The 14,658-nt window shown below is 30.5% G+C and overlaps 2 protein-coding genes and 1 long non-coding RNA gene across 4 annotated transcripts; 2 read left to right on the forward strand and 1 right to left on the reverse strand.

The window, feature by feature from the left end:
- Nucleotides 1-392: 392 nt before the first annotated feature.
- On the forward strand, nt 393-4,209 carry LOC100648222 (23 kDa integral membrane protein). The gene is made up of 5 exons (XM_012314552.3): nt 393-796; nt 2,085-2,273; nt 2,482-2,646; nt 2,731-2,946; nt 3,017-4,209. The coding sequence occupies exons 1-5, from the start codon at nt 737-739 to the stop codon at nt 3,191-3,193; spliced, it is 807 nt and encodes a 268-aa protein (XP_012169942.1). The 5' UTR covers nt 393-736; the 3' UTR covers nt 3,194-4,209.
- LOC125386076 lies at nt 485-1,104 on the reverse strand. The gene is made up of 2 exons (XR_007225926.1): nt 923-1,104; nt 485-843 (listed from the first exon to the last, which is right to left on the reverse strand). It is a non-coding gene; the product is annotated as an uncharacterized LOC125386076 (long non-coding RNA).
- On the forward strand, nt 4,070-14,409 carry LOC100648109 (CD63 antigen). 2 transcript variants are annotated; one of them, XM_012314554.3, is made up of 5 exons: nt 4,070-4,293; nt 12,570-12,758; nt 12,856-13,032; nt 13,156-13,359; nt 13,563-14,409. In XM_012314554.3, the coding sequence occupies exons 1-5, from the start codon at nt 4,234-4,236 to the stop codon at nt 13,635-13,637; spliced, it is 705 nt and encodes a 234-aa protein (XP_012169944.1). In that variant the 5' UTR covers nt 4,070-4,233; the 3' UTR covers nt 13,638-14,409. The 2 variants fall into 2 exon arrangements, with proteins under 2 accessions (XP_012169944.1, XP_003399497.1); XM_003399449.4 differs by lacking the exon at nt 4,070-4,293 and adding an exon at nt 6,093-6,271.
- Nucleotides 14,410-14,658: the final 249 nt, after the last annotated feature.

The raw sequence follows: 14,658 nt of genomic DNA on the forward strand, positions 1-14,658 counted from the left end.
AAACCAAAGTTTCGTCATTAACAAATGATAGAACAGACATGATATGTTATGAAATTTCGTACACAAATATTCAATACGTAAAGACCTAATACATTTTTGTGTTATACATGTAATACCGTAATACAGAGTTCTAGTACTCCTTTACCATTTTAATATCATTCCCAACATTACCGATTCTGCATAAAAAGTTTGTTTTTGGAAGTGGATATTTCAAAATATGTTAACGAGAAGTTCCATAAAATGCCAGATCTATTTTGAATTTCGTTTCTGGTTCAATATACGTAATTTTTTATGTATTCATTCTAAATTACAGAGGGCGCAAAAATCATCTATTTTTTGGCGATGTCGGTATTTTAGCATCAGAATTCTCTATTGCATCTATACTATTTCTTGTCTGTGGAAAACACATGATCCTCGATTTTAATCGATGAAAAACAAAAGTATAGACATATCCTTTGGTATGAATAAAGAAGGAAAAAGAAACATTGCAACATGAAACGTACATTATTTATATGAAGTAATAACATTCGAATTGTATTGATAAGGCTAGTAGCATAATTGGTTACGTTTGTAGCTCAGTACTATAAGGAATGTCGGTTCAGATTGAGGTTTGCGCCTGGTCACCGTGGTGACAGTTCTTCGATACTTGATAGTGACACTTTCTTCTTTTCCTTAGCTTGTATTAACTACACCTTCCGTTCATGTTGTTTAAGTGATTTCTATTAATAAATTTGTGATGGCACAGACGCTTGTTTGTATACGGTACTTTCTCATCATTGGTGCTATCATCATTGGTGTAAGTGCAAATTTACTACCCTTATTTTAAATGGTTTGTTTTTACGCCTGATGGATCACGATTTAATGTTGTCTCAAAGAAAATTTGTCTTATTTAAGTTCTCAGATAAGTATCAAATGATATTACCTTTTCTCAGTTTCGTTTTTCAACATTCTATTATTAAGTGTTAAGCAGTTGGTGACTAGTTTCAGATTTGTCGTGGAATTGGATATCCGCCAACTTACTATGCTATTCCCCCGTCATTCTTTTGGACACTTTAATCTTTATGCTACGATTTCGATTATAGTCGAATGTTGTTGCTACGTATCCGTTTACTGCGAGATTCGATTTTAATTCACATACAGCTGAAATTTATTCTTCTTTATTGTAAGGATTAAAAAGTGTTGAAAATTGAAGAATTTTATTGTACATTTAGAATTAAAATGTCTCAAAAATAATTGGGGAAATGAATTACTCAGCATAAAGATTGTTTCGACTTCTGAATTATTATGTATTTTTTTATCAATTAAATCATTATTTGGTCAATATTGAATGTCTTCCGAAAATCAATGTAATTGTAACCGTTTATGTTATTATCTATTGATTAATAAATAAGAATAAAATAAGAAAAAAGAATGCTTTCTTTTGTTAAAGTTATTAGAGTTTACTTAACAAAATTTTTTATATAGATTCACATAAGTTTTTGATATCTAGTAGATAAACTTTGTTTGTCTTTGATATCAATATCTCGTATGCACAAAAAAATAATCGCATTATCGATAGCTTAAACCCTTCGTACTGGTACTTCCGTATATGTGAATGCAAATTTGTGCAATTTGTGCAAAATTTATGCAAACATTATTATATATATTTAAAGAAAATTTTTTATCAAATTTAATTAAAAATATTTGTAACATTGGTTTTAATATAGTCTTGGGCTTATAGACAAACAACATAATGATCTATAGTTCAATTGATCTATAGTCAACAACTGAAATTGAAATGTAGATAGAGTGATCGTGCTAAAGTATGCCAAGACTGATTTGTTCACGGAAAAGGGAGTGAAATCGATCTTTAATATCGATGTCAAAATCAAAATTCGTAATTTGCGAGAAATGTTATTTCATAAAAACTTAAAATGTCTTATCATCCAATCTCTTTCGAAACCTTTAATCTCACGTATTACAAGCAACATCAAGATTAGATATAATTAATCATCGCTTATCACAGATGTTAAAGTATGTTATCACCGTAGAATTCATTGTATTATACCATAAATGATAAAAATTTTTCTGTTTACTGTCCATAGGTGTGCGGTATCATAGAAAGTGTTTGCGCTGGATATTTCATATACCAGTTGTATGAATATTCATCCCTCACGTCTAGCAATGTATGTGGTTCAGCGATAACATTGGTCGTGATGGGTTTGATAACGTGTATGATAGCTTGGTGCGCTTGGCAATTCCTAGATTTTACAAATAGGGGCCAAGTTATAATTGTAAGGAACCTTAGATTATTACTTATTTTAATTATCGATTAATACACTTGTAAATACTTTTTTCTAACAATAACGAATTTTACTTAGAAGTATATATGTATAAGTATATACATTTATATATTTCTGATCATTATATCGCTTTTTGTTCTTCGATAAGATTTCCTTCCTTATCCATCTTCGATAAAGAAACATATAATTTTTCATTTAGTTTTCTGCACTGCTTATAATTGTTACAATTGTTAATACGAGTGCTGGAATTTGGGCCCTTGTTAGACATGAACAAGTGGATTTGTTGCCAATAGCGCACCTCGAACATGTATTTGAGCTTGCTATAACGGACGATAAGTCTCACTGGGATAGTATGCATTCAAAGGTACATTTAATTACTTCAAGATAATATGTAATTCATATATCACATATCATATTCGAGTTAAATACTTATGTATTCCTTCCTTAGTTACATTGTTGTGGAATAAACGGACCAGCCGATTATCGTAGTCAAAATGCAGTTCCTTGGTCTTGTTGCGATACGTCATCACTTGCAAATCCTAATGATGATAAAGGCGTGTGTACTAGCATGTATGCACATGGTTGCCAGCATGTAGTATTAAATCGTACTAGATCGATTCTTCTTCATATTTTTTTGCTTGCACTGTGCTCAGTATTATTACAGGTAATGAGATCTGTTAATCAGTTAACCATTATAGATAGAATCGGAAATGTGATTGTATTGCTATTTTTAGGTCTGCTTCATAACGTGCATGTCATGTTACGTAAAAGCATGCCGAGAAAGGATGGAAAGAAGAAAGGACATGATGGTCATCTCTCAGTCATTCGAGCGAGCGTCCAAAGATTTCGGAACAGGCGATAATCTTCTGAATCATCAGTCAAAATATTCAAAAACGGTGCCTGATGCTTGATAATTTGAATTTTTATTCTCTTCAGAAGAAATATTTGTATTTTGATACTTACTGTTTATGCCTGTATTTCATTACATAAGTACTTTCATTTTAATCATTGTAGTATTTTATAGAGATCGTGTGACGTACTTTGGTATTTTTTTTTTTAGCGTGTTCCTTTACTTTAAAAGTGTCGTTTATATTGAATATGTTAAATACATAATTCTCCAATATTAACATAAATATCAGTAACAAAAATATCATGTACATTGCATGGTGTTATGAAACTATTCATGCCAAAATATTGTGCCATTTTACAAAATGTACCAAATACGAAGTTCCTTAGCTAAAAGACATTTTACGATTAAACACAAAAAAGTAAGCAAATCATTATTAACAAAGAATCAAGTAATGTTACTAAATATTATTAATATATTAATGCGAGAAAATCAATCTCTTATTATAAGATTTACCCTTATATCAAGAATGTCAGTGATATATGATTTACACTTTGATTAAAAATTTGTACACTTTTAATACGAACAAAATAAACGTTTGTAAATAATTGTAAGTAAATCAAACCCAATCTTGATGTATATATAAAATGAAATAACAAATCTTTAAGTTTCGATAAGTTCCGAGCACGAAAATCTATGCTACTAGAAGTTTCTTAGGTCGGATGTTGAAGTGTTTTTAAGAAGTTTAAAATTGATCGTTAAAAATTTCAGTAAACCCTTCGGTGAATTTCATATTCTACGATTCATTTTTTTAATGTTACGTTATCAAAATCAACGGGAAATTTATACAAGAGCTTTTTTAATCTCTCTAGATAAGACAGGTACGGCGCTATTATGCTTCATGACTGAAACTCGTTTCGCTTAGCGTCAGTAGCGTCAGTTGAACGCGAGACGTCAGTGTTGTAAGTGTTGCTGTTCTTGTTCGTGCCGTCCTTTAACCTAACCTGTTGAGCATCTTTCTGCGTGTCTTCCAAATCACTTCTGGTATTTTAACGGATTTATTTTCTCGAAACAGAAGTTGCTGGAAAGAAAAAAGCTACGAAGATGGGCTGCGGAATAGGAATGATAAAATACCTGCTTTTCATATTTAACTTCATCTTTGCGGTTAGTATATATTAGTATTAATCTAACATATTCCATGATCTTTCCTATTTGCCCATGGCGTAATATTCAATTTATATTTTATAATTTTCCAATGTGTTCTCGTTTAACAATTTATCATTTAAAAACATATTAAAAGATAAATGAAATGAAAAAAGCTTGTCTGCTATAATGATAAAAGCGAATGCTGTGCTTATGAAATGAATGTTTAAGCGAGCAATGGTGTTACTATTTTTCTAGCATTATTCGAAGACACGCTGGTAATTTACTAAAGAGTATACTGTAGCCTGTCGTTTCACGATGCGATACGAATAGATTTTACGCCGTATTTGATTTGTAACCTATCATCATTGCTATTTTTGAATACTGATTATTTTGAATATTGATCTCTTTTAACTTTACTGTTTTTTTATGATTTTTTATTAATTGCGTAAAAGGAGCTTAGTAATCGAAAAATTTTAGTAAGTTTTATACGTGAATTTGGTTTTATTCAACAATTTTGATTTTAATACTTTCATTAACGTGTTCTTATTTAAGAACTAAAAAATAATGATTTTTCTTCTGCTGTTATAATGTTATTAATTATGACTACTCGCGTATCAATAACAATACGTTATGGAAATCTCGCAGTAAATTTAACGCTTTCTTCGTTGACATTATCGCGCCAAATAGCTGTGAAATTTGATATTTCCTTAACATTAATCATTATACGGTACTTGAAATAGCAACAAAGATAACAGTGAAGGGTGGGTCACAAATACTGAGTCAGAGAGAGTTTTACACGGTTGTTTAAACATACGACAATGTAAATGACAAGCCATGAGTCATGAGTCATACGATAAGAAAAACCCGTTGTAGTTGAAAAATACCAAGCCTTTCGAGAACTGTCAACACTAGGCGATGTTTAGCAAAATATACAAAATAAGTTTTTTTCTTTACTCAAATATATTTCAGTGACGGATATAAATCTAGATAATTTATTCTATATTTCGCATTTTTTTGAATTCAATCTTTTCAAACTATGAATAGTAATAACATCGAATTAAAATGTAGGATAAATTTAAATGCGCATTATAATATCGTTACATGCATGTAAATATGTATAAGTATAAATAACATTGCGCAATTCGATAAAATATTACCAACAACTGGGGATATCACGTGTTTCGAATGGCGTTAAGAAAGGGGACAAAGTATATATTCTTTTCGACTATATATTAAATAATCGATGTAACGATTCAAGTTGTATTAGAACTGTGGTGTACTCTCGATTTTATAAAGTTTGCTTAGATAGAGTAGTTGAAGTAGAACATCTATATCTCAACTTCAATAATTTTTTCTATAATTTAATCTCAAGATAAAAATTTAGTCTGTAAATCGATACTGATCAAAAAGTAAAATTCCGTAACATTTTTAGTAATCTAAAACATAATCTTTTCTTGGGAAATTATCAATGGAAACGATGTATAAACTGCATGATTGTAAACTCATGCTGAACTCATATCGTTCTTTCCTTATCGAGATTTTACGTTTTTATCTTAAAGTTACGTTGCTGATCTCTCGCAAGCACGTTCTTCTCTCTTCGTCTTTTTTAATAATAGTAGTGTTGCATATAATGTTAAGAAATTGCATTCTCTTGCAAATGACGTAAACGCGAATCATTGGCTGCCAGGGAATCCCGAATGATGAGTGTGTGTTGCATTGATGGACGAGGAACAGAGATAGAATGAAGAGACTTTTTCTCACGTATTTCTGTAGATACACTAACTGTAGGTATTTTTAATGCTCGTTCCGCGTTCGTCTCGTTAGATCAGTGTGCGTATCGCCTCGATCGTCCTTGTGACGTTACGCGCGTTTCTCTTCTGTTTCGATTGTGTCGTTTAATTTTTCGTCATCAAAATCGAGTGGTGAAAAGATCAAGATGAGTTGCATCTCGGATTGTATTAAATATTTGCTTTTTATTTTTAATTTTATATTTTTGGTAAGTAAACTTCGAAGCCAACAAGCTCTGCAAGATCACGATTCAAAAACCTTTAAACTGTTTTACCTACCAAATGGCCGGATTATAGATGGCTCTTCTTCTTTCTTAAATTTAGGAAAGGAATAGTTTATAGTCGAAGAAAAAAAGGTACTAAAAAGAGTTTTAAATATTTCTTAGGGAATCTGTCGAGACTAGGTTTAGTTACCAACTGGTTTTCTATTTGTGAAACAGAGCAAGAGAAAAACAGGAAATGGAGTTGGAATTTTAGGGTTGTAGAAATAAGAAAACACGTTCTGATGTTTAACTGCCACGATAAAGCTGGGGTATTAGATCACAACAGTTTGCATGTTTTACAATGGAATTGCGTCATTTCTTCAGAGAAACTCCCCTCCAGTCAGAGAAAAACTGGATGTAATTCTGCTCTAAATTATACGTTTTAGTCAAGGTTCGGTTGAACTGTAGTATCCTTGACATTTTATGGATCGTTAAGAACGCACCTTTATATTTCGTTTCTAAACACTATCATATTATTCAAGTAACTCTAGCATGTATTTTACATATATTACATATATTTTGCATTAATATTTCATAATATTGAATGAATTCAGAGTTCATACAGTAATTCATAGTTAGAAATGCAAATTACATATAATGAGATGTGTTTATGTCAGAACATTTTATGAATAATAGGAATCGTTGCAAAGAGAAATATTCTGTGTATGTTTCACTATAGTTGTTGATATCTCTATGTTAATTAAAGGAATCGTTTCTTGTATTGTGCGTTGTGTCATTAAGAATTCATACATAGCTAGAGTTTTAGAGTACGCTAGTGTGAAATTTAATCGCTATCACAATGTAAATTCAGCGTCATGCGGTATTTGCTCGTGATTATGGGCATGTTCTGAGATATCTCGCAATTTATATATATGACGCCATTTTCCAGGAAGTCTGAAATCGTGTTAATTAACGCCGATAATAATACTAGTAACATTAGCATTGAAATATTAAAATAAAAATATTACAGCTGAAAATTACGTTTTGTCTATTTAACAATAAATGTCGAAAAATAATTTTAAAAAATATTGAATTCTCTGAACGGTTTGTTTTTACATACATAGCACAGCTTCCTAGTGAGGTGCCGTAAAGCTCTTTGATAGTCTGTATGTTTTGGTAAAGAAGTTGTGTATAGTGAATAAGTTAGGTAAATCGAAGGCATTTTCTTGATTTTCTTGTATAATTGCCGATTATATATATCGACATTTGGAAGAGAATGGTTCAATCAGAAAAATACTTCCACCAGATAACCGTATTCATTATTTCAGTCAAATCTTGCTTTTCTTCTAACCATTTTGCATATAATGATACATAGTCTGTTTTTTACTCACAGTCTTTTGTATTAGATTTTTTTATGTAACGTAGTAATTTTCGAGCGTACCACCAGGTACTGTGAGATCAGTAGTTACTGGTTACATCACGTACGAAACATAATCATGCGATCGGTAGTACATTTTCTTCTTTGTCTTTGTCCATTATGAAAAAGTACAATATTGCAAGCACGTCTAGCGTCGAATAAACTTAGATTAAATTGTCCACTGTGTAATTTCTATATTGTAGATAAAATTTTGGCACAGAAACCTATACAAAATTGGCACGTAGAACTGAATGAAATTCGGAGGTTGCCTTAATAGTTTAATAGACGAATGAGATAATATTTAAGTATTAGCATTTTTAAATTTTAATTCGTTACGTAAACGAATAAAAAGAATCAATCAGACTGGTTGTTTGACTGAAATAACTCGAGCTGGATTCTTTGTATGCCAAACAATCGATGTATACAATTCATCTATTTAGTATATCGCTGATAACTCTTTCTCCCTAACCAGACAATTAATCCAACACGAGTAAAAGAGATTGCCTGACACGTTGGTCAGCTATCGAATTTATTGAAGATAAACTTAAATCTCATTCTGTATTTTGTGAAACGATATACATTACACATACTAACGCATGACGTACTCCAAATGTTTTACCAGTTTTCTACGCGATCAATAATTCATACGAAGTAGCAATATAAAAAGGAAAATATTCACGATAAATTAGTCGATCTACAAAGCAAGGTTGCACTATTTATTTTATGTATTTAAATATTTATTTAATATATCATTATCATATAAGCCTGCTCTATCGTATTTACATTGTGTATTTAATATTAGTGATTAATCTTACGCAAAATTTCTACCTTAAAATCATGATCTATATTAATCTATATACATATACAAACAATTAAGTTTATATTAAGATTTATTTGAGGAATCGACTTGTGTAAAAAAGAATCATGGTAACAAGCTAATATATAAAAGCGTACATGAACATAGTTTTCGTAATTTTTTAACGCATTCGTGGAACGCAGTGGATCGACTTTTGTAGCATTTCACAAAGATAAGTATCGCCGGAAGTACACGATTTTATTCTTTCTAAGAATAGAGATAAATATCGGATCAATGGTGAAATAACCGGTTCCGTTTGCTTTTCAAAATCTTTCATAAAATTCGGCGACTGTATCGCGTTTCATTATAGTTTTGTTATCACGAACTTGATTAAATATGCGTCAGAAACTTTGTCCTGGAAATGTTGACTCATCTGCGTTTCAGTATATTTCAGGTATTTTGCACGCAGTTACTACAAATGTATAGCTACGCATGCGAGATTTTTCAAACAGAGAAAAGAAAAAAAAGACTTTGCTCGTTTGGCAACGTTTCTTTTGTGTCGCGACAGAATACTTTTCAAGGCTTCGCTGTTTTTCAAACCGAAAACAGGTTTTATTAGCGTTCTAGAAAACTAGCAAGATAGTTGATTTTTCTGAAATTGAAACGATTTCCATTACGTGACACAGTTGAAAATATATATTTTTTCTTCTTTTTCGTTTTATCTTATACTTTGCGGCATTGCATGTTTAAAAGAACGCTAGATGATAGAACGATGATACTTTATATCGTCAATTAACAGCAATAACGTGCCAATAAGTATCGTTCTCTGAAACTATCAGTACGCCTATAGTAGTTTTAACTGCAAGCATTAAGCTTAACGGCTAAATTGATTTATGTACTCACAAAACGAACTGTTACTGGCGTTAGAATATTTTTTCCTATTCGGAAATGTGATATGTATTAACATATATGAATGATATTTTCTGTTTAAAATATTGATCTTTCCGAATTTCTAAACTGTCTCTTTCAAATATTTGATAATATATTATGATTTATTGTTAACGTTGCTATTAACGTAAATAACGTAAAATAAGATTATTATTAAAAAAATAGCTTGCATGGTACTGTATTTAGTTTGATAGTTTTTCATTAAATCATTGATTACGACCTCAAGATAAACTCTGTGTTATTGAATATCGATTATATTTCTGTTGATTTCTTGGAAAACTTGGTATTATCTATAAAATTGTCCAGAATTGTTTTTCAAATATTTCAAGCTACAAACTACCTTTACACGATTTTCATTTAGAAAGTTCCAGATGGCAGACCTTGGCTTTTCATTCAGAAAGAATCTTTGTTTAGGCGGAGATATAAATGAATACGAGAAACAAACTGCAAGTGAAAAGAACGTACAGTTCAGGCAAAGTCAATTCGAAACTTATTTCCATCGACAGAGACGTATGTTGTTTCAGAGGAAGTCAGTACCGAGGCATATGTTGAATAGGATGATGTCATCTAGTTTGAGCGATCAAGTTTATAGCTTGCGCGTTCTCTATTCTCTGACTGTTCATGTTATCACGTTTGGGAACATTGTGTCCGATTAAACCAGCTTGATATGACTTCAAAAGTTCTTAACTCTTAATTCCTACAGTGAGAGACATCTTAGACGTTACAATTATCATGATAATTTTCTCTCAAATGACGCTATTTCAATTATCTTCCTCATTATACACTCATATAAAAATTTTTATTTAAGTAAAAATATTAAACAAAAATACGATTAATTTTATGGAGTAATCAAGTAATAACACATTTTAATTGGAGTTCAACAATTTAAGTATCTTCTCCTTCTTATTCATCGAAAGTGATAGAGAAAAGCACAGTATCATAATTTCTGAATAATGCATAGATTAAATAACATGCTGTTACGCTTTTTTTTTTTATTGGAATTTATCCTCGACAAAATACATCACGCCACTTAGAATCAGTCTTGAATTCCTATGAGCTCCTCCGTGTCAGGCATTAATCATTTAATAAGAGTCTGTGCATCGATCCTCAAATTGTTCTCGATTCTTTAAAATCTACCGTAGAAACTTGTATAATAACAATAATAATAATAACTTGAAAATAACTACTACAAGTAGATCGAAGTATACAGTCCTCTAACTCGAGGAAACTATAGCCGAAGAGTTATAAGCAGATTTCAAATGATAAATTCACGTCGCGGACTAAAAATTGCGTGACAGACATTCGCATATGTCCGGCTCTCAGCATCGATTACAATAGTTTCAAACATGCGCGAGACACAAAGGAATATACTACAATATAAAGTGTCAAGGATACAAACGGCGTATTTACGTATTGATATACAATTGGCTTTACTCAAGCGAAGTACAACCATTGATTTGTTTATTCTCGTAAAACATAATTTAACTTCTAAAACTAGAATCTCACCTAGTTCTAAAAAAGAAAGTTACGCTACATTAGAATCTTTTTCTTTAATTTGTGAAAATGAATTGTTCTGATAGCGAGTACAATGATGTATGGTTTAAAATCAATAGAACCTAGAAAATTATTAATTGTTATTAATTTTGACAAATTCAATATCGTGAATTTTTAATTCTGCTCGATTTTCCGCGATCTCAAATGATTCCTAATCGATTTTGTGATTAGACGTTGCCGAAGCAGCCTTCGAGATTGCTTTTTTTCTCAATTCGATATTTTAAGAAGTTATTTATCTGATCTCGATGCCATAATCAATATTTGTGCACATCTAATCTAAACGAAACTTCGAGCAATCGCAATTTCACTGAAACGTTTATCGATCTATTTCCTACCTTTAATCAAATGATTATACTCCATAGCAATATCTTATCATTGATTGCTTAATATCCACGATTGCTTACAGTTTACATCTTACAGTAGCGATTATTATTATATTTCTGATCGGTAGTAAAATTCTACGAAAGATTTGATATTACCTGTAAAATAGAAAAAATTAATAACTCCGTTTTATTAATAGCATTATATGTTTACAACTCCTAAAACGTTAATTTTAGAGAACTTTCCTATGATAACATGGTTTCGTGGAAGAGTATCTATTGTGAAGTTAGTTATCCGATTAAAAAAAGATATTTATATCAATCAAAATTTATATTTCGATATAATCGTAACAATGATATGCAGAATTTTATTACTTAGAATCTTATTACTTAGATTGTATTAGTTAGAAAGACTTGCGTATGTTACGTTCTTGTCTCTTGTCTAAAAAACGTTTCAAATATCAAGCAGATAGCATTATTATTGATTTTGTTTTATCAAGACACTTGATATTAACAAGAAAATCCAATTTATATAGATACTGTGCTTAGCTGTTAAATATTACATAAATAAAAATAAAATTTTTAGAATATTGTATTCTTCTCGCTGTTTCTTTTGAGTCATCGTGGGTTTTGGTAAATTTGTAAGTAATATGGAGTGCAGATAATTTACATTACAGAAAGGCAATGCTGATTTAAAATTTTATTGATAAAAGGTCCGTTGATATTACTATAGGAATTTACAACAGTTCTTTTTTCCTGTCCAACGTTATTTATTATCTTCTTTTTTGGTTGCTCATTTCTTTTGTGCAAGTTATACGATTGAATGTGTATTTTATTGAAAAGATCCTGATTTGCTCGAGGTCTATTGTCAGTATGCTTTGTTGAAAGTCCGTTCAACTACCACCTGGCTCGCACCTGGAACATGACCTAAATTCACCTACGGACGGCTGCAATCGTAGTATACCGTCTACAGAATGTTCAATGCTAACCGGTTAATATTGTGCAATGTGATGTAATAAGTTGCTATCTTAACCTTCAATCGGTATATATATTTAGAAACTCGACGATCCAATCGATTAAAAGTGGTACAAAAATTAATTTAAAATAAAATAATATTAAATATTATGAAATAATCCTCCAATTGATATTTTTTGTAAATTTTATATTTCGTATATTTTTATATCTCGTATATTAGACATATATTATATTTTGTATTATATTTACTCAAATTGAATTCTTGTTCATCCTTGACATTTTTACGTGTTGCAGATATGTGGATTGGCTATTTTAACTCTCGGCGTTATTGTACATCTGCAAGTATCAGAAATAACCGATCACATTGATACCAATCTTTTATTCCCATCGATAACGTTGATCGTTATCGGCAGCATAATCTTCATAATATCATTTTTCGGATGCTGTGGCGCCATCCGGGAGAGTCATTGCATGACAATTACCGTAAATATATTGATTATATTTATCACTTCAAATTCCACTTAACATTTTATTATAAAAATATTACTTAATAAGATACAAATTATTTTTTCTCTTTTAGTTCGCATCGTTCCTTTTGTTCATCTTGATCGTGCAAGTGGCAGTTGCTGTTTATGTGTTTGTTGTTGTTAAAAACAACGATGACAAGATTAACATCACAGAGAGCTACGACAAACTATTTAACAATTACAGTGTGGACAAAGACAGCAGAGAAGTGGTTGATCTTGTGCAGAGTAGCGTAAGTAATTTTACGGTTGTTAAATGAATGAAAGTATTCGTTTCTTGAAAAACATTCTTCTTATCGAAAAACATCCTATCTAAAAACGTTATGATATATCAAATTCGGATTGCTTTTGTACAGTTGCATTGCTGTGGTGTCCATTCTTCGAAAGATTTCAATCTCCACAACCTCCCTATTCCGCCAAGTTGCTGTGGCTTAGCAGAAGGGCAAACCTGCCCTTTAAATGATGTGTATAAGGTAGGCTGTGTGAATGAACTAAAGGATGCGATCTCCAAAGCTGGAACTATACTTGGCAGTTTAGCTATTGCTATTGCCGGTGTTGAGGTAAGTTTTTTTTATTGCTGTATTCAGTAAATATCGTGTTAGTCGTAAATAAAACTAGTAAACCGTGTATTTGTGCCGATTTTCACGATATTTTATCATTTCTTCTATGTTTTATGTATATGTACAACATAAAGTATAGTGTACTATAAAATATAGCAGGAATATGTAAGATCCGTATATAAATTATGTATATCATGTTTCAGTTGATCGGAATCATATTCGCACTTTGCTTGGCAAATTCTATACGGAACGCTGAACGCAGGGGCTACAGAGTGTAAGAGTTCAAAGATAAATGAAAGAAATATATATTAAAAACGAAAAGTAATATAATTGGTAACACTACCATTAATAATTTGATCTTAAGTGACAGAAGTGCAGTTATTCTATGAAAACAAATTTAAATATTTTTTTAAATGGTAGATCAATGAAAACAAAGACAGGAAAAGTGCCTGTTTTTCTAAGTTGAAGCACGATTTTTGTTTAAATTTTGACCTTGGTATGTAATATGAAATGTGTAAACATGTTATTTAATATATTTTTAATTTTGGTACATTTCTGTTAAATTGGATATATTTTTTTTATGTGCGACAAATAAAATAATTGTAATAATGATAACCTGTCCTTAATAATAATAATTGGTGCAAAACGTTTCTAGAGATTCGATACATTTCATGTCTATTCTTGTTTGCATAACTTTTGTATACATTCACATATATATAATATAATATAACGTCTTTTGCACACAATTAACAAAAATTGTTATTGATGCACCAGAATATCAGATCATTTTTTATAATATAAAATTAAACATTACGGAATATTCTGGTAAAACAATAAGTTAAGTCACATTGCATTATGTAGTTCTGCGACTATCATAGGAAAATATTTTTATAATGATATTTTAAAAAATACATATGTATTACACAGTGCTTTCAGATGCTTTTATAAAATACTGTTTATATTGTTATTTGTACAGCACACATTCACTATGTTTTTCAGAGGATGTCGAAATATATACTATTTCTTGTAATAAAATTTATTTGATCCAAATTTTTAAGATTATTAACATATTATTTTGTCTCTCTAAAAGAAATTACTCTTACATTTTACGAAACTTGAGATTATCATACTTTTAATTTATGCATCAGTATTTAACTATTACAGCTATTTACATGCAAATGAAACATTCACATAATTAACTTACTTTTATTATTTATTGAAATATTTGTCTATCTTAATGGACAATATGATCGAGTGGACTGATAATATTTATATGTATATCAATAGTATTTTTATAGG

This window comes from Bombus terrestris, chromosome 12 (genome assembly GCF_910591885.1).
Source record: "Bombus terrestris chromosome 12, iyBomTerr1.2, whole genome shotgun sequence".
In the NCBI taxonomy this organism is placed as follows: domain Eukaryota; kingdom Metazoa; phylum Arthropoda; class Insecta; order Hymenoptera; family Apidae; genus Bombus; species Bombus terrestris.

Coding starts and splice junctions, on each gene's coding strand:
- LOC100648222 (XM_012314552.3), top strand. CDS start 737: ATGGCACAGACGCTTGTTTGTATACGGTACTTTCTCATCATTGGTGCT. Junction 2,647..2,730: donor GGGATAGTATGCATTCAAAG/GTACATTTAATT, acceptor TTCCTTCCTTAG/TTACATTGTTGTGGAATAAA. Junction 2,947..3,016: donor TGTGCTCAGTATTATTACAG/GTAATGAGATCT, acceptor TGCTATTTTTAG/GTCTGCTTCATAACGTGCAT.
- LOC100648109 (XM_012314554.3), top strand. CDS start 4,234: ATGGGCTGCGGAATAGGAATGATAAAATACCTGCTTTTCATATTTAAC. Junction 12,759..12,855: donor GTCATTGCATGACAATTACC/GTAAATATATTG, acceptor TTTCTCTTTTAG/TTCGCATCGTTCCTTTTGTT. Junction 13,033..13,155: donor TTGATCTTGTGCAGAGTAGC/GTAAGTAATTTT, acceptor GCTTTTGTACAG/TTGCATTGCTGTGGTGTCCA.